General features: G+C 37.8%; 2 protein-coding genes across 9 annotated transcripts in view; both read left to right on the top strand.

The window, feature by feature from the left end:
* The window catches only part of RORA (RAR related orphan receptor A), a 366,227-nt gene extending 361,426 nt beyond the window's left edge, over positions 1-4,801 (top strand). For both annotated transcript variants that reach the window (XM_068409957.1, XM_068409958.1), the window contains one exon: positions 585-4,801. In XM_068409957.1, the coding sequence (XP_068266058.1) occupies positions 585-749 (165 nt within the window). In that variant the 3' untranslated portion in view covers positions 750-4,801. The remainder of the gene's footprint in view (positions 1-584) is intronic.
* An 8,587-nt stretch (positions 4,802-13,388) lies between these two features.
* The window catches only part of ICE2 (interactor of little elongation complex ELL subunit 2), a 41,201-nt gene continuing 35,177 nt past the window's right edge, over positions 13,389-19,412 (top strand). For all 7 annotated transcript variants that reach the window (XR_011048949.1, XR_011048952.1, XR_011048950.1 and 4 more), the window contains exons 1-4: positions 13,389-13,471; positions 14,471-14,575; positions 17,224-17,491; positions 18,664-18,783. Coding sequence is in view for 3 of the 7 variants with exons in the window: in XM_068410124.1 (XP_068266225.1) it covers positions 13,416-13,471; positions 14,471-14,575; positions 17,224-17,491; positions 18,664-18,783 (549 nt within the window). In the remaining 4 variants the exon portion in view is untranslated. The remainder of the gene's footprint in view (positions 13,472-14,470; positions 14,576-17,223; positions 17,492-18,663; positions 18,784-19,412) is intronic.

The raw sequence follows: 19,412 nt of genomic DNA on the forward strand, positions 1-19,412 counted from the left end.
CTTTGTTGGAAGAAAGTTTCATCCATGTGCTTTGATACAAATAGTGTACTCAGTAAGTTCAGGGAGTTACCCTAGTCATATTTTTGAAGTACAGATTTTTCTGGTCTGTTCCTTTTCATCTTATTTGGCATAAATTAAAAAAGCCTGATCTATTGCACTGCCAGTTACCTCCATAACATTAACAGTGGGTTTAAAAGTAATCAGGACTGCCTTCTTCCAAGAGAATGACTAAGTTGCATGAATGAAGATCCAGCCATGAAATACTTCTATATCAATCCAATGCTTGGTAGGCAAGTGAGGAAACCTAATGATACCTTTTCCTAGGAACTTAAAGAAAAGATTATTTCATAAATAGCATTACTCCATTACTTAAATAGCTTTTTAGTGGCTGCCTCTTTTTTTTTTTTTTTTTTTTTTTTTAAGTCTAACATAACAAACATCCATGACGACATATTTGAAATGTCACTGTAAAGGTAAACAATTGAAGTGAACTCAAAGTGTTTGAGAGCGCTTTAATCCTACAATGAAGATTGGGAGGCCTGGTTCCATATATGACCATGTGACTTCTGTTCATTTTTTTACAGTTAATATGCAAAGTGTCTACTTTAAGAGCACTGTGTGGACGACATACAGAAAAGCTTATGGCATTTAAAGCAATATACCCAGACATTGTACGACTTCATTTTCCTCCACTTTACAAGGAGTTGTTCACTTCAGAATTTGAGCCAGCGATGCAAATTGATGGGTAAACGTATCACCTAAGCACTTCTAGAATGTCTGAAGTACAAACATTAAAACAAAAGAAAGGAAAAGAAAAAAAAAAGAAAAAAAAAAGAAAGAAAACCAAGACACTTTATATGGCCCTGCACAGACCTAGGGAGCCAACACACTGCACATCTCTTGGCGGTCGGGGTCAGGCGAAGGATGGGAAACAATGAAACAAAGTTGAACTTGTTTTTCTCATGCATATGATTTCCATTATGCCTACAAATATGGACCCTTTTTCTGTCTCAGCTTCTCAGTCCTTGACCTCTGTTTACACAGACTGAGGGTACTAATGTCAGAAGGTTGTTTTCTCTTGTAGTTCACTGCCCAGACTTTTGACAGAACAATCAATTTGTTGATCAGAACAGAGTCCACCTAGTAATCAGCGACTGGTGTGCATTGCAGAGATTTCAGCATCAGTTTGCACAACTTGCTCATTGTTTCATGAAGGACGATTTTTTTCACCTACCACTGTTTGCCAGTAGACAGAACGGCATGAAAAGGGTCCATAGCAATAGCAACAATAGCATTATAATATATTACAGGGTACATGGGCATGAAGACTATATATAGCAAAAGAGATATTGTTTATATATTGTTTTAATTAATATAAAATGTAGTTACTGGTATAGCTTTTCTTGTTGAATTGATAAGGCACTTTCATTTTGCACCTTTTTCTTTAAATTAAATGCTAGCGTGTTCATTGTTGTGTTGCATGTGCACCAGAAATTCAAGTTTAACTGAAAAAGGTTTGGCAGGTACTGGTACATTGGGAGGTATTTATGCTGCTGTTTTCCATGTTACTTTTAAAGAGAGGCTGGTCATATCCTGGAATGGTTACACAGATTTTTTAAAGAGTTGAAAATAATGACAATTTTCTAAATTAAAATCAGCTTTTCAGCTGTTAATTTCACAGGTACTTTTTTTTCAAATCTTTCAAACCTGGATGTTTAAAATTACATGCCTAAATTCAGATTTAGGTGCTCAAGTCAAAAGCCTTATTTTCAAAGGTGCTGTGTTCCTGTGGTCAGTTAAACTAGGCAATTACAGATCATTTACATATGAGCAACACAGCATCCTTGAAAATCAGGCTATTAAATAAAGTGTATTTCTGCCCACCGTAAAGCCAGGTTTGAAGGTATTTACTCAAGTCTGTATCTACAGTAAAAGTATGTGTGTATGATGTGTATGTGGAAAAGTAATTTTTATACATAATATTGCATACTTTTGTACTCCATATCGTAAACAATGCCTTCAAACTCCAAACTCTAGCTTATCAAAATCCATAGGAGGTTTGTCTTTGACTTCAGTGAGGTGAGACACTGGCCTGTGTTCTTCCAGCATCCAGCAGTTCAATTTCGGGTAGCTGAACAGAGAAGTCCATTACTCTCCTTATTTAAAAAGATGCACTTTAAAGTTTATCAGATGAGTACAGACTAACAAAGTAAAGGCACACTGTTGCTAGAAAGCGTTGTTTTGTAATACGTGTAATGCCTGGAAATCATTAATATCATAAATCTGCATTCTGTAATTCTGAAATTGTGATTCCCTTACTGCATAACCAACCAATAAGCTGAATCTTGCAGTCTTAATATTATTTTTAATTACCATTCCCTTTAGGAAGAATACTCTCTCTGAGCTAATTTGGCAAGTAAACCTAGTTGTGAAGGAAGCAGATTCACAATAAACGACATCACAAAATAAACTGCGGCTGTTCGAGCCAGAGGTGCATAATTGCTTTGGATGAGATGAGGATGTATAACTGGATGCCTTGTAGGCCTACACAAATGAATTTTCTGAAGCAGTACGTAAGGAAAAGCCAGGAACTTTAAAAAAGAAAAAGGAATGAGATGAATGTGCTCCACTGCTTTAATTTCCAAGGATAAACAATCTCTTACATATATTATAGTCGTTCAGAAGTAACAGAGGTGAATAGAAGCACGCTGAAGTCCAGCTATTTTAAAAGGAAGAATTAGGTCAGTGGCTTACTTTAAGCAAAATAGAGGTTTATTCTGTGATTTGAACATGTTTCCTTTGGGGCCAAATTGAGACATTTAGCTATGACGCCTATTAAAAATTTTATAGTCTGCCACATCAGGGAAGCTTACAGCTATCAGTCACCTCTATGGTTTGAAAGGAGGGGGGGATGAGCAGCATACGTTTCTCCTTCAAAGCAGCGTGCCCCTGGACGGGAACACCTGCACCTCCGTGAGCACTGGGATGGAGGCATGGGAGGGCTTTTGGAAAAAGTGCGCAGAGCCCTCCTTGTACTGCTCCATCCTCCCTGCTCTCGAAGAGGCGGCTCACGGCCCAGCACGTGCTCTCTCCAGTCTCACTGAAGCACTTTCCCTAGAATCATTGTTTACTTTATTGGAGTAACTGGCATGATATGGTACTTTCATTCTAATGTCTGTTCCTATTTTTAAAGCAACCCTTTTAACTAACACATTTTCTGAATGTGACCAGCCTTAGGTGCTAGTCCTGTAAAGATCAACTAAACTTAATTTCAGTGTCAACTAATGAATAATGAAGTAAGACCTGTACTTTTTTAGAGAGTGAGATACAACTCCTACTTCTGACAGTAAGTTGACTACCAGGCAAAATATTTGGGGATTAATTTTTGGTGACATACTTTTCTTACCTTTTCTCGCTGAATATTAGTACTTTACCAGGCATGTAGGCACCAGTGGTTTTGTTTGGTATCTAGTTCAGCATATTTACACCCGCAAGTCATTGACAACACAAATTTTTGGAGCGTTTACTAATAAAATACATAACCATAAAAAGGTTCCAGATAGGGCCTTAGCTGAAAGCTTTTTGCATCTGAAAACAGCTTGTGACGTGATCCTCCAGGCCAGAAAGCGCTGTCGTTTTCGTCCGTAGGAGCTCCTGTGTACTGGCACCCTGTTAAATCAGGCTGTGCATACATACCCCAAGACACTCTGCTTTCCTGATCACAGTTAACAGCCACTTGGCAATAGAATATTATTTTTGTTTTGCTCTTCATAGAAGGAAGAAAAGGGATAGAGCACGGCAGATGTACTGATAAGGCTTCTATTGCCAAGGAGGCTTTTATGAAAGGGGATGTAGAATAACGTCAGAGTGGCCGGTCAGAGTGACAGCCATGTAAGAACCCAACACAGCAGAGGAAACGCGCCCTGCAGAACCTCTGGGACTATGGCCTGGCATCAGATGTTCAACCAAATAGTTAAAAAAAACAAATTTGGGGTCAGTGGATATTCACATGAGTATTTTCATAATCTGCCCCGCTCACTACAAACAAAAGCATGAGGATAGCTGAAGATAAAGGAATAATATATTGGTTTTGAATGATCTGTTACTTAAAGTCTGTGAAGATATTTTCATTGAGTGTTGTATCTATCCACAGAGATGTTTTCTGGCTTTCTAGGAAAGAGATCCTATACTATACTGTCATTTGAACCACCCTCATGGACTTCAGCATCTCCAGCATTGTTTGACGTTTTAAAAACCATGGGATTAGGTGAAAAGGGAGGCTGTTCTTAAGTTTGGTTGTTCTTTATTAAAGCTTATCTTTCTTAGTATGGATACCAAGATATCTGTGTGTGTACGTGCACCTGTGTGTGTGTATGTGTGTGTGAGAGAGTACATTTGTGTGTGCACATGAATATATGCGTGGGTACGTGTGAGCGGCTGCTTCTAGGCTGTTAAGTGTCAATGGAATAATGAAAATGTATTCAAAATACTTAAGTCAAAAATAGAAGGTGGAAAAAAGATTTATTCTATACAAAGCCTTGTCTGGACCACTTTAGAGAGACTTCTATTTTTTTAACCCTTCTATAAATGTTTGATGGCACTTGAAATATTCCTGCAATAAAATGTGATTTGTGTAAACATTAAAAAAAAAGATTTTGTAATGTGAAACAATGAAAGAAAGCAATGTAATTTTTCTAAAAAACAAAAAAAAAAACCAAACGAACGAACTTTGTATTATTTTCTTGATGGAATTTGTCTATTTGTCTTTGGAAAACTTTTTATTTCATTGAATGTGCCATAGTAGAGGTGTGGTTTTCTTTTTCTTTCTTTTTTTGTTTTTTACATTTTAGATTAAAGGAATAGCTGTGTTCCGACATTCCAAAATGCAAGATGACATAGCAGTCATGATTAAAAGGTTTGATTAGTAAGCTTCAATCATTGTTGCTTTTTTTGCACATGTTCTTCATTCCTCTACAGTGCAATATGTACATAGAGCACTTGCGGGTGTAACCTTGATCCCTCAGGGAAAAATACATATTTGTACAGGATTTTTCTTTTTTTTTTTCCCTTTTTTTTCCCTTTTTTCTTTTTTTTTTTTTTTTTGATTTTGCTAAGGAATGTCGACTGAATCACTTGTCTGTTGTTGAGGGGCAGCCAGATAATAATCCTAAACCACTGTCACAAAACACTGATTGTTTAAATTTTGTGCCCTTTTATTATTTAAAAAAGAAAAATAAAAGTTATTTTCTGACAGTTCTTTGTGCTGATTGGTGAAAAAAAAGGGTAAATAGCTAAGCACCTTATGATTGACTTAACTGTGAATGACAATCCATCTCGTTATCAACAACAGAAGCCCTATCATTTTGGAGCTGGGGTTAAGAGTCAGAAACTAACGTGCTCAGGGATCTTCTAAAACTCTTTAACAGGGTGGCCAGTACTACTGGTGGAACAAATTACTTTTTACAAAATCTGCTAGTATTTCTTCCCTTCCCCCTCCCCCCAGGGCACAAGAGAACTGGAGATTTTTTTAACTAAATGCTCTATGCGTGCCTCATTCTCTTACTCAGTTTTGCAGTATAGCTGCTCTTTGGTCTTTATTTTGTTCAAAACAAAAGTACTCCAAACAGCGCGAAGGTTTTGCAAATATATTTTAGAAAATAAATTAATGCTGTCCCATTAAATAAAGGATTGAAATCAATTTCAATACCCTCTGGACATTTTTATAATGATAGGACTATTTTTCCAGCTGAATTTCAGTGTTTTGCAATAGACGATGGGTTTTCAGTATTTATATTATCGTCAAAGAAAACAAATCAGTTTATGATAGTACGATAAGAATAAAGAGGTAATGACTAGGCTTTGGCAATGAAGTCACGTAGAAAGGAACATAGATCTGCAGGAATACAAGAACAACACTTCAGACGTTGTCTGTCACTGCTGCATATGCTTCATGGTAAAGCAAAAAACCTGACTGGAAAGAAACACTGAGGCTGAAGACATTTTCATGTCTACTGCATCAAATACAGCAATTCCAAGTGATTACAGTGGCACCAAACACCAGCAATGTCTAGGAAGTCTCCAAGTGCCAAACTGTAGGATTCTGGAAGCCTGTCCCAATTAGCCTTGTTTTATGGCTTCACATTCTTTTGAAAATGCAAGTAGCAAAGTAAATAAGCAACTACAAACAAAATGAGCCAAGATTTCAAGACTTTGGTTAGATTGGGAAGAGAATGAATTTCTCCATCAAACATGTCTGTCTGCTTGCAAAAAGCATCCGTTCTCCAGTATCTTAGGTTATTGAGGGTTTTTTCACCGGATATATGGCTTCCAGTTGTTTACTCTAGGTTGCTTAATAATTAATAGGGGAACCTTTCTTATGGCTTTTACAAGCTGACGACCGAGTTTAGCTTGGAATGGCCTTCCAAGGCAGACAACTGCTTAGCAAGTATGACCCTCTGATCAGTTCGTGCTCTGGCATCTTCAGTAGAAGAAAATTTCTACTGCTGATTCACAACAGAACCTATTCTTTACATACTTGCATATCAATTAAACATACTGTTAATATGTACAATCTATAAGATGTTTTAACTATGTAGTGCGGTGATCCAGACATTACAGTATCTTTTTTTGGATTGGCATAGACATTCCCCAGTCTGTACTTGCTGAACAAAACAGGTTGCACAGTATAAGCTGTGCATGCAAATAAAGTGTATTTTTTTTCTCTACACATTCCTAAACTCCCCAGTGTAGATAAACTTATTAATATAAATGTCAGAAACAGCATTTACTATCCAATATCCAAAAATAATAAGCAATTTTCTCTTGAGTATTCAGTATATGAAATTTTACCTGTGCTAGCTGATTTAGATTGCACAGAAGAAACATCTTTATTTTCCTTAGCTGGAGAAATATAACTATTAGAATTATTTTTTCATTATTAATAATAATATTTATTACTTTAAAAGTTTCATCCATGAATATATTTGAATATTAGCCTCCTATTTTCTTTATGCTTAAATATTCCTGTCAGTAAATCATTCGGTGGAAATGAGGGCAAATGCATATGGATACCAAATACAACAACAAAGAGAAAAGTTTTAAAATTTAAATGAGTATTTATTTAAAAATCATTGCAGTATGTGCTTTAATCCTAGTACTGTGATAATAGCTCGCTAAATAATGCTAAGTCACTGGACTTGAGGGGGAAAATACGTAACATTTAGGATAATATACAGCCTATCTTTGGAACTTTATTCAGGTACTAAATAGAATTTTAACATCAAAATAAAAGCTGTATTCTACCTTTTTCATATGTAATGTTGCTGTTTACCTTTTTTTTTTTTGCCTTTATCATTGGTAGAATATAGCAATAACTTTATAGCAATAAGTAGGCTATCCAAATAAGAAACAAAACATGATAAAGGCTTCAGATCAATACTCACACGTTCGTTTCTTCTGCCACAATATTCACTTGTGTGTCTTCCCTCATTATCTCATTACTTCTTCAAGCTGAATTTCACAATCAAGTTGTTCAACTTGATGTGTCACATCACACCTTTTTGTTAACGTCTGCATGTTTTTGGTGTTCATATGTCCTTTGTATACTTGTTTTTCTATAAATCAGTGTTTCTCAAGCTTTCCGAAAGCACAATCCCTCTGGGCTATATTTCTTCATAGGGCTGTCTGTGTTGGAATTAACTTACTTTTTCTGGGGCAGGGAGTGCGAACCAGCTGTAATTACTGGCGGCGTTTCCTAACTGAAGGAACTGAGCTGCTGCTAGTACTTAGTAACGCCATGGCTACTGCAAATGCTTGGAGCCAAGAGCCAGCTCTCCCACCCCCTCCCACGCTGAGAGGGCAGAGCTGCATCCAGCGAACGGGACCAGTTCCCTGGCCAGTGAGCTCCTCTGCAGCCAGGAGAACCGAGCTATGTTTGCCTGACAGTGTTTTGATAATAAGCTAAACACTTTGGCAACTTTCAGATGGTTGTGACTTTCCTTTGAGAAACACTACCCTAAATTACCCCACAAAGTCTTAATGTAGATGCACAAACTTTACAGGAACTTGCAATCTGTAATGCTATCTATATCTAATGCAGAGAATTCATAAGCAATACAGTGAATTTTATTTCACAAAAAGGCATACGTACTGTACACCTGTCTAAATCCAAAATGTTCCTCATTTCTACATTGTTTAGAAACAAGTTACAGAACAGTGGTGAATAATCGACCTATTAGGACATTAACTGGCTGCTTCTTTATATGTAACTGTACTGTCTGCCTGCTCCTTTTCTGGAGATGTGTTTTTGTATTGGATGTTTGGGCCAATGGGAGGCTTCAAGCTACAATGTATTTTCCCAGATTAAATATATTTAACATATGACAAACCCCAGACAAGGCTTTTTAAAATGTATAAAGAACTGCAGTGTTAGGTGGTTTATTTGCAAACTGTTTTCAATGTTGTCCATTTTTATGGCACCTTTAACAATATTCTTGTTTCCAAAGTACAAAAAAAAAGGTTAAAAATACTCTAGCCATAACTGAATGTTAAGCAATAAAAACAAATGACTTTTTGTGCATAGATTTAAAAGAAATACAAGTTTTAGACATCTGCATGTAAATGCAATCTCTTGTTTACTGCTTTCTTAAACTTGAGCAACTGATTCCTTATTTTACTACTAATTTAAGGACTTGTAATGGCCTGTAAACATTTTATCTTGCTCTATTCTTTCAACTCTCTAACTTTGTCTCTGCTTTGGAGTCATAATATTTAATGTTGTTCTGCTCACCTCTATACAGTTAACTTTTTGCTTTCATTCTGTATAGATAAAGTTATACTATAAACAGCCTACACAGTGCAAATATTTATCTGTTTATCAAATACCACATTATGCTGTATAATATCTGTTTTACTATATAATCTATTTTAGACATAGCTGTTTAGAACTAGAGCGTGCTATTTTTGTGTTTTTCTGATGTGTGGTGCTAGATAAGTTACTTTTGTGAACAAAAGCAAACAAACCCCTTTTATTCCTAGACAATACCACCTTTGGGTCTTGTTAATTTCACTGAGTATAACTATATATAAATATATATATATTTGTGTATATATATATATACACCAACATATGCCCAACAAGTACCTGTATCAGAGTACAAGATTTGGGACATGGTTTTCTCTTTAAATGCATAGCATCATTATATAAATTATTCTATAGTATATTTAATAAGGAGAAAATTACTTCACCGGTACGGATACTTGATATCAAATGTAGATTTTTTTTCTACATTATTAACATTATTAACGTTATTAAAAATGTTCTGTCCAGCTTGTTATCCTTTTGGTTACTAAAACAGTCTGCCTGTACTGTATCAGAAAAAAGAAAAACATCTAATCTGCCAGTATAAAGTAATTACAATATGCTGTCTGTCTGAGAGGGAGGTAGTTATTTGGCTTGTTGGGAGAGTTCTAGCCTGTCATTGCATCTGATATTTATAGATGTTATTCTGCTGGGTGCCTTCCTCCCTCTTCACTTTAAATAGGATCTGTACACGCTCAAACTGCGGATGTTACTAGGCCATGCCTACACACTTAACTCCAGTTACTGTAAATAGGAATTTTCTGTAAATCTTCCGTGATAGATGGATGGCTAAATTCAGTCCTTGGATGTGCTTTAGAAATCATGCATACGTATCCAAGGACAGCCATTAGCAACTAAAGTTAATTAAGAAGTGGAATTTGCAACGTTTTGTCAGGTCTGGGGGTTTTGTTTTTATTTTTCATGTATACCTTAATTTACGTAGTCGTGTACCCTTAAAAGTATTCCTATGCCCTGTTCCTTTCATTCTAGATATTGTTTTCCTGTTAATTCTTAAAAACTGATGGATATCAAATATCTAACTAAGGAGGTAATTAACCTTTTAAATATTTATTAGAATTTTTCTGTAATATTACTGAATTTATAAGATCTTTAGCAAAGATTTTTGAGCAATTTATTAAATACAATGTTTCTGTTTACTGCACTTTTTGATAATAGAAGGTAGTGAATTTTAAAGCCATGATTCTTGGCTTCCATGCACTGCTTTTATACCCTCAATCCAAGGAATATATATATATATAAATAATTTTTTTTAAACAGCAAACATACTGTTGTCCTAAAAATAAATACAAATTTTACTGCACCGTGGGTATATTTTCTTAAGTGGAATGTTTAATTGCAAACACTATCAGGACATATAAAAACCTCTTGAAGCTACAATCTTATTTAAATATAAGCCATGACAATTTTATTTTCCCTTGTTGATTTAAGTCACCTTTTGATATTTTCAAAGAGAAGAGGACTTGCTCTTAAATTTGTATGTACTAACCTATCCATAATGCTAGGAACATGTTTTCCCTGTTGTTTTAATTTTAATAGTTTGATATATTTATGGAAAACCATTTGGTTAACCTATATTCTCCCTGTTTACTAAATGTTCAACGTAACAAGACCAGAATAAATGCTGATTACAAATATACATCAGTTTGAAGATTAAGCACATAGACTTCAAAAACCTCGTTGAGTGATATGCTCAAATTTCTGTAAATACACGAGTTTAAATGCAATTATACTGTACATGTAAATATACGCTGTTATGTGTACAGTATGTATAAATTCCTTTTCTAGCCACAGTAAAAGTAAGCCATCAAGAGGGATACTAAAGTGGTATTGTACTAAACCTTTGCTAATGATCTTTACCCAATCACTTAACTTTTCACTTTCATGGACCTTTCCAACTCACTCTTATGATAGCCTGCTTATATTCAAGTTTGTTATTTTACTCAGTCCCGAAAAAAGTATTTTGATTCATTTTGTAAATATGACTGTAAAAATAAGAGATTTAATGTTGTCTTTTAAATACTCCGATTTTCATTCTAATATGAATGTTGTTATATTGTACTTAGAAACTGTACCTTTAATATTACATTACCTTTATTAAGTGCATTGAACACATCGATTTTAGATGTGCTTTATGTACTGTTATCCTGTAATAAAACTTCAGCTTCTAATGGAAAAATCGGTCTTAATTTTTTGTCAGTAGTATCTTGTTTGTTTTTCTGAACCATGGCTTATTACATTTATTCCTTAAGGAATGCACCATTACAAAATTAGGCTGCGCTTCCAAGCACATGTATCAGAGCTGTTTAGGCCATACATCAAGTTATGTTTGGCAGTGGGGAAACAAGATAACTCCCAAGCACCTTTTAAGCTCCCCTTTTGGCCAACAAGAGCTTTAAACCTCCTCAGAATGAATGTGGATTAATCTAGCTTCCCTCTCCTTGAAGGTGTCGTCTTGTTTGAAATCACAGTTCACTGCATCAAGTGCAAGATACAAGAAATCTGGCTTAAGGCCTTCCCAGTGACTTTGGAAATACCACTTCAGGCTAGACCTAAATGAGGATCTGGGTATCAAAACTGAGGTTTTAATACAATGTAGGCATCAAAATTCAAAGTTGCAACTCCCCTCTGCTGTGCTAACTCTGGGAGCACCTGAATGTCAGCAGCACACTTGGGTCTTAAGAGTTGAGGCATGTAAAATTCTACTTCTGCACCTACCCAGAAATGTCTCAGTCTTGACAGACCTTTAACAGTTCAGGTTTTAGCACTCATCTTTGAAGCACTATATCTGGAAGCAGCCTTCACCCACAAATCAAGTCCACAAAGAGAAGTAGTGGAAGTGATCACTTTCTTAGAACCTTAGCACTAAGTAGTGCCATTTGTTCTACAGCAGCTCCATGACTAAAGCAGTCTTTGAGACATTGAAAATCCAGATTTAATTTTCTCATACTGAGGACATGAATCCTGCCTAGTCTTTCCACTCACAGGAGAGTTCCTATCCACCAAGATACAGGTTAGGGAACTATATAAACAACTATATATGTTCAATATAAAATGCAGGAATTTTTCTGAGGTGGGAGACAAATCGAGGACTCCCATGCCCACCCATAAGGAAAGCTAAACTGTTGGTTAGCAGGTGGTGTTTTTGACCCCGGGCTATTTCACAGAATGACAGAATGGTTGAGGCTGGTGGGCACCTCCAAGGGTCACAAGCAGGGCCACCTACAGTTGCTTGCCCAGGACAATGTCCAGCTTTTGACTGTCTCCAAGGATTGTGACTCTACAACCTCCCTGGGCAACCTGTGCCAGTGCTCGTTCACTCTCACAGTGAGAAAGTGTTTCCTGATGTTCATGTTTATCTCATGGAAGTAGAAAGATCACATGTAGGAAATAACACCATTTAAAAAAAAAACAAATGGACACTGCAGGTTTTGGAGAGATGCAGACTGAAGTAGGATTCAACCTGCCACATTCACAATCTGAGATACATCTTCTGATCATTTGGCTACATAACTGTTACCATACCTGGGTTTTGAAGTAAGATTACTCCTTACAAGGCTACCTCCAGGACTGGGCTCTGGGTGGATCTAGTAGGGAGATAGAAACCTTTCTGCTTCTCTGAGATACACAAACCAAAAAAAGGGCAGAATTAAAATCAAACAATGTCCTTAAAACTGATCTGTAAGCAACCTAAAGAGATTCCTTCATTGGTGCGTTTGGATGTCATTCTTAATCATCTCAGTATTTTTATATATTTGTGTATAGTGCCCAGAATTTTAGTTACAGGACTAGGTGCTGTGAACACTTTTATTGCTTCATGCTACAATCTTCACTTCCCTCTTCATTTCTCCATCTGTAGAGCTGTGAAGGGGATCACCTTTCCTATAACACAAGCAGATGAGCTTCCATCACCTAGACCTACAGGTACTGAGAATATTTGATTTCCACATTTTACCACATTGGGAAGCCTGATGATCAGGAAGAAGGTTTTATGACTCTGCCCACGTTAACAAGTGAGCCAGGGAAACTGGAAGCCCAGGAGAGGAGGGAATTTGATAAATGCAGCAACCTCGGCGGGTCCCCTCAGCCCTCTCACACACGGCCCCAACCCCCCCGCTCAGGGACGAGCCGCCCGGCAGAGCCCAGCCCAGCCACCTCTGCACACCCAGGGTGAGAACTGCCGCTCGAGGCGCCCAACACCTAGTCAGGGCCACACCGTAGCGAATTAAAAACGTGGAGTCGGAGCGGAGCGCACAGCGCGGAGAGGCTTTAGGCACACGTCAGCTCCCGGCGAGGCGGGACGGGGCCGGCGCTGGCACGAGCCTGGGCCGCGGCGCAGCCTCCGCGCCCTCACCCGCACCCTGCAGCCGCGCCGCCTGCCACAACATGGCCGCCGCGGCGCTGCCGGCAGCTGCTCGACCCCGCGTTGCCATTGGCTGGCTCAGAACACCTGATCCCGCGCGCCGGGCACGCTGCTACGCTGATTGGCCAATGCCGTGAGTCAGGCGCACGCGGCAGAGAGACGAGGAACCGGCGAATGCGCTTCCTCGAGGGGCTCGCCAAAATGGCGGCCATAGAGCAGCTGCTGACCTGGTGAGTACAGTTCCCCCTCTCCCCCTAACGCAGCAGGGCGCGTCTGTAGAGCGGGGGGCGGCAAGATGTCCCCTCGCCCCGCGCTGCCCTGCCGACGCCACAACGCGCCGCCCTGCCCGCCGCGGGGCGGGGGCCCGCGTGCGGCCGGGGGGAGCGGGGCGGGCCTGGGTTCCCGCGCCCGCCTGGCGCCGCCCCGTCGCTGAGGGCGGGCGGTGCCGTGTTCCGTCGGTCTCTCTGTGGAGGAGGGGAGGAGTGCGCGCGCTTTGCCGGAGGGGGGGATAGCGGCTGAGTTTGTGTGTGTTGAGAAATAAGGAACCGTTAAGTAATGCACATCCACGATATGGATTTGGGGCAGTGACGTTATTCTTGTTTTTAATACGAAAAGCCCTACAGAGAAGTAATTCGGCTTTTTAAGCTTAGAGAGGTGAGTTGGTTTTGAATTAGTTTATTTGTGAGGCAAACAGAAATCAATCTTTCCTTATGCCTTTCAAAACAGTTAGGGAAGATTGGCGTTGTATAAACCCTGTACACTGGAAGGGCTATAAGAAAAAAAAAGTTCAGAAGGTAACGTCTGTGTAAAAGAGAAAATATCTCTCTCCTGCAAAATTAAAAACAAAATTGTTGTATTTTTCTCAAAATTCCAGCAAATTCAACCCAATGTTTGGTTTTGATTATTGTACATCTGAAAGCATGTAACTCCCATTAGAATTTCTCTCACTATACCTAGAATTTATATACTGTATTAATGAAATTGTTCTTTTTTGGGCTGTGGAGAACACATGTATTTTTACTATTGAAAACAGTAGGGAATTAGACAGTATATATGTAACTTCCAGAAAGAGGGAATGTGGAAACACTGCATAGATAGCCTCTTTTTTCAATAAATAATACTGTTCTTTGTTTCTCAGGGGCAGATATGGCCTTTAATTTTTTGTGTATTGCAATGTTCTTGTTTTGGTTTTGTGTTTTTTTTGGTTTGGTTTTTTTTTTTATCACTAGGGATATTTCACCAAAAAATGGCAGTGAAGTATTCTTCTCACACGAAATTTATGACAAATATTCATTGGCTCCGAGCCTCTCTGAACTATGGCATTTATCAAACAGGTATATTCAGTTATGTTATAATTTTGTGCTGTTTGTCATCATCCTATTGATACATACCCTGTTTGGGGGAAAGCTGCATGTTATCTGCTGTGCAAGGGTTTGTTACCGACTCGTTGGTCCAGCAGTTGGTCTGTGCTTTACCTGTTGTGAAACCTCAGAAAGCAGGAGGAGTGTAGGTTAGGACCTATGGTCTTTCTTGTCTTTTGTGGGGTGGGGTGGTATTTTGGCGGTTTTGGGGTAGGGTTTGGGTTATTTTTTGGGGGTGGTGATTTTGTTGTTGTTTTTTTACTTCTCTTATATACCAAAGAGGGATGAAGCTTGACCCACACTCTTAACTGGTCATGGTAAGCATTCTGTAACCCATGAACCAGACCTAATTGTTTTTAGGAACTAATGTTTTACTATCTGTCTATGTCTTCTCACTTCGTAGAAGGCTGATGATAGTGTACATTGAAATCCTTTTTCTTGTATCTTTTGGAAGTAGCCAACACTGTTTACATAGATCCAACAATGTCTCAGGTTCAGTGGAGTTGCAATTAATTGCTTTAGTAGTTAAGAAACTGTATAGAGTGTTAGCTGAAGAATGACAAATGAAATTATGTCAACACAGGTATTCCAGATAGCATTGTTTGTGTAGTTTTGATGTCTTTGTTTTCTTAAGTTGAGGAAGTAGAATCAACATTTGTTTCACATAGTGAAAAGCATAGCTTACGCTGCTGGGTTTCAAAAGTTGTAGGACTGTATTTAGGCTATTTTTTTTTTAAGAAGTCATTAAGTAGGTAGGGAGGTACAAGTGGCAAGAGTCTCATGGTGGATGAACATTAACACCACAAAGAATGTGATAGGAGACCAAGGTAGCTACTGTGCTCTAAGTGGGGAGTTCAGCATGTGGAGAAATAATTTGTTCTAAAGGGGAATTGCTGTATTTTTATGAACTGACACTGAGAACACGCATTTGAGGGGAATACCTGTCTACATCACATGACTCCTTATATCCCACATCTTTAGCTAGAGAAGGTTTTTCTGGTTCATCTCTGTTGGAGCAACTTTCCTTGAACTGGCAGAGCTGAGCACAGCCCTCGCAGCTTGCTACTGGGTGCACTGGATATTACTGTAGGGTTCTTCCTTTAGATGATATAGAAAAAGGGTTTCTGGAGTAAACATGACTGCACTCAAGAGTGGGATTGTGTTCAGTTGTGTATGATAGAAGTGGCTTTATAGCCAGAAGAGAGGCTGCAACCAGAAAAATTCAGAAATAGGTGGAACTGGGTTGTGTGGCCGTAGTCAAGAAGAAGAGAACCTGTTGGGGTTAATGTGAAAGTAAAAGCTGGAGAAAATTTGTCAATTTGTATATATTGGGGTTTCTGATAGATATTTACTGAAGTGTGTGTTCTCTCACCGTAGAAACTGTGAAGGCAGGTTGCTGATAAAATGAAGGGGAAAAATTTAAGCCATCAGCTCAAATAAAGTATAATGCTGTAAATATGGACAGAAAAGCTCTGTCAGATTATTTTGGTTTGCACCCTGATGAAGACTGTGACAGCACTGCATACTGAAATGATCTTGATGTGCTGCCATTTCATTCAGTGCTGAATATAGCCAATTTAAGCTGCTAGAATTTCTTGATGTTCCTACATTGGCATATCTGAGTCAGCATCTTGTCGCTGCTGCAGCTTAATTAAATTTGCCAGTTTGTGCCATGAGGATGGACACATTCTCATATTCAGAGAGACAGCTGTGAAGTATTGTTAAGAACTGTGGACGTGATACTGCTGGGTTTGAATAACACTTGAGGTGTTTTCTACTGCTGAAATTGTATCTTAAAAATATGCTTTTTCCAAGATCAGCAGTTAATGTTCATTTTGTTAACCTTAAATATTTTCTCTCTTAAGAACAGTTATTTTAAATAGAGCAGGGCTAAGATGACCTTCATATACTGGAGTTGTTTTAAGAACTGGCTTTATAATGTTACTTCTTTGTTGTTGTTAGGGCAGCTATGCCCCTTGCCTTAGCCCAATATTATTTTTGGCAACTGATTTCAGCATTGTTTAGAGTAGAAAATGAAACTCTTGAATCGTGTGCTCTGTTTTTAGGGATTTCTTCATTGAAATCTGGAATTTCTATTGTTACAATGAAGTAGTTTTAATTTACTTCTTTTACAATGAAAGAAAGGCTTTTTCTAGTTTTCTCCCTTACTGTCACAACTTTGACTCCTAAGTTAGATGTTTCTGGGTGCAAACTGTTTCTGAACACCAGCCATAAGTGAATGCCAAAATGTTGATACTCTATCTTTTCATTAATCATGGGTCTTCCCAGGAAAAAGAATCAGAATTTCATATTTAGCTTGTCACCTCAATATTGAGCATACAGACTAATATATACACCATTTTGTTAAAAAAAATTTTTTTTCATCTTTAAATTCGTGGCAGACTTGCTGTTGGTACTAAGGGTTAGTCTGATTGTTCAGGTGAAATTTCAGAATAAGAAAATTCCTATGATGTAGACTGGGAACTGGAATAGTACAGTATCTCACAGTGCATTTTGCTGGATTTAAAGTTTAGGCTTGCATAACTGCTTTTATTAATTCTGACAAATATTAATATTTATGTGAAAAGTGTAAGTTCTTTCATTTATTACTTTTCTTTCAGAGAGGCAAAGAAAAATGTGGAGGCATTGGCAAACTCTTCAGAAAACAGACAGACTTGTAGCATACAGGCTGCAGGTCCAGTTGAGGTGGAGGCTAAAAGCACAACTGATGATCATCCTTTTCCAGAACCTAGACTCCCCTACCCATTTACCTCTTGTCTGACTGAGAAGGAACAGAAAACATATTTACATTTGATGACTAAGTACTCAAAAAAAATAAACCATTTTCAACTTAATGTGGCAAGTCAAAGAGAATTATTCACGTATCTGGTAAGTGTGCATATATGTACATATGAACATCACAGAAGGAATCATACCATTTTTTTGTTATAAAGAGTTAAGGAAAATGTCACAATACTTTTTCAAATTCAATTTGTCATAATTTGCTTTTGACAGAGTGTTATGGATGGTAATAAAGGTTTAAAGTATTCAGGATAACATTTTTAATATAAATTGAAAGTGTACTTGGTTATTTCATTGAAAGTGGTGGGAGTTTTGTGGTTTTTTGTTTTGTTCTGTGTTTTTTCTTTTTTAGTAGTAGTCTAAACAACTGATGGTAAGTGTAGATCTTTGATAGCTGATCAAACACCCACCCACCCGTAAAAAAAACTCACATTTTTTTAGGGGAAGGAAGTTTAAGGGTTGACCTTACTGTGATTTTAGCATTTCATAATGGCATGTAGCGGTTGTGTATAATGTTGGGAGATGGATATATTTTGATGTGATCTTGACAGCACCCTGTAATGGGAACTTTCTTCATTAGCATGTGAGGGGACCTGTGCATTGACCTTCTATGCCTGCCACATCAGTGCTTATGGGAGTAGAAAGGCACAAGTCCACCCTTGCTGCTTAGGCTCAGCAATGTTGTTTAAATAGTGAAAGGCTATGTCTCATGTTGGTTGGAAGTATCATTTTAGTTGAATCCTGTGTAAGTAATTAATCAGCAAATGTTTTTGAGCCATTGCATTTGGTTTCCCATGCTTCCTTATTAATGCTAATTCCTTTATTTTATGCTGTAACAATAGGAATGTAATTCCCAGGCAAATCAGTACCTGCTGCATTGTTGTTACTTATATATGAAGTCAGAGCTCAGATATCTTTGTTGCCCTGTCACGTAAACTTGCTCCAACAATGTCTCGTAACCTTTCTTTTTTTATAAACCACCAATGTACGATCAAAGGAAGCTTGCTGTTTGTTGGCGGGGTGGTGTTTTGTTGTTTTGGGATGTTTTTTAAGGAAAAGGGCCTTGCAAAAAAAATTTTTACTTAAGTGAAACTCTGAACATATGGAAAGACTTGCCAAATTGAGCAGCACGTGGAATCTGTGTCCTCCCTTATACCATCACCTATACTACGTCTCTGGAAATTTTGCTGGTTACATACCTAGCCTATGGGATTCCATTCTGTCTTAAAAAAATAGATTTTTTTTTTCCTTTCTCACAGCAAATGAAAGAAGTAGTAAACAATGAAATTGCAGAATTTATGAAATTTGCCCAAAACGCTGCAAAAAGCTGCGCCCAAGATTATGATGCCATCTCTGAAGATGCACTGCATTATACTGAGGTAATTACCAATACTGTGTTTAATTCCTACTCAAATAATCATATTGGAATTGTGAATAAGACACATAGGCACTGCTCGCAGGATTTGATGTTCCTTGAACTTCTGCTGATTCCATGTTGGGATGAGACAGGAGAAGTCACCATTTGCCTTATGCTGTGCAGCATGGCTTGGCCCGCAGTTTGTTGTAGCCAATAAGATACAATATAAGTGAGGTCATTGAATACAATACTGTACAAAGATTTAGTTATCAATTAAGTAAATGACATCTTTATATTTGGAAAGGGAGAAATTACATTTTAAGTGTACATTTACATTAACAAACTGCTCCTAAGTATAAACTACTGGACAGAATGTTAAGCTTTCCTCCACAGTTGCATGTTACACAGTCACTTTAATCAGACATTACTCAGGCTTTAATCATAATCATTTGCAAGTTCATGTTGTGTTAAATATCCCCTTTGACGATTCTAAAATCAAACATGAATGCAACTTTATATGTCATTCTTGATTTAATAGCACATTTTGGGTAAAGAATTCGCCAATACAGGTTTGTTAAGCTTTCCCATCAGTAGGTTTACGTCCTCTTGCTTGTTTTCCTCATAATGTATTACCTTAATTGAAATGGCCTA

Source organism: Nyctibius grandis, chromosome 11, assembly GCF_013368605.1.
Source record: "Nyctibius grandis isolate bNycGra1 chromosome 11, bNycGra1.pri, whole genome shotgun sequence".
Lineage (NCBI taxonomy): Eukaryota > Metazoa > Chordata > Aves > Nyctibiiformes > Nyctibiidae > Nyctibius > Nyctibius grandis.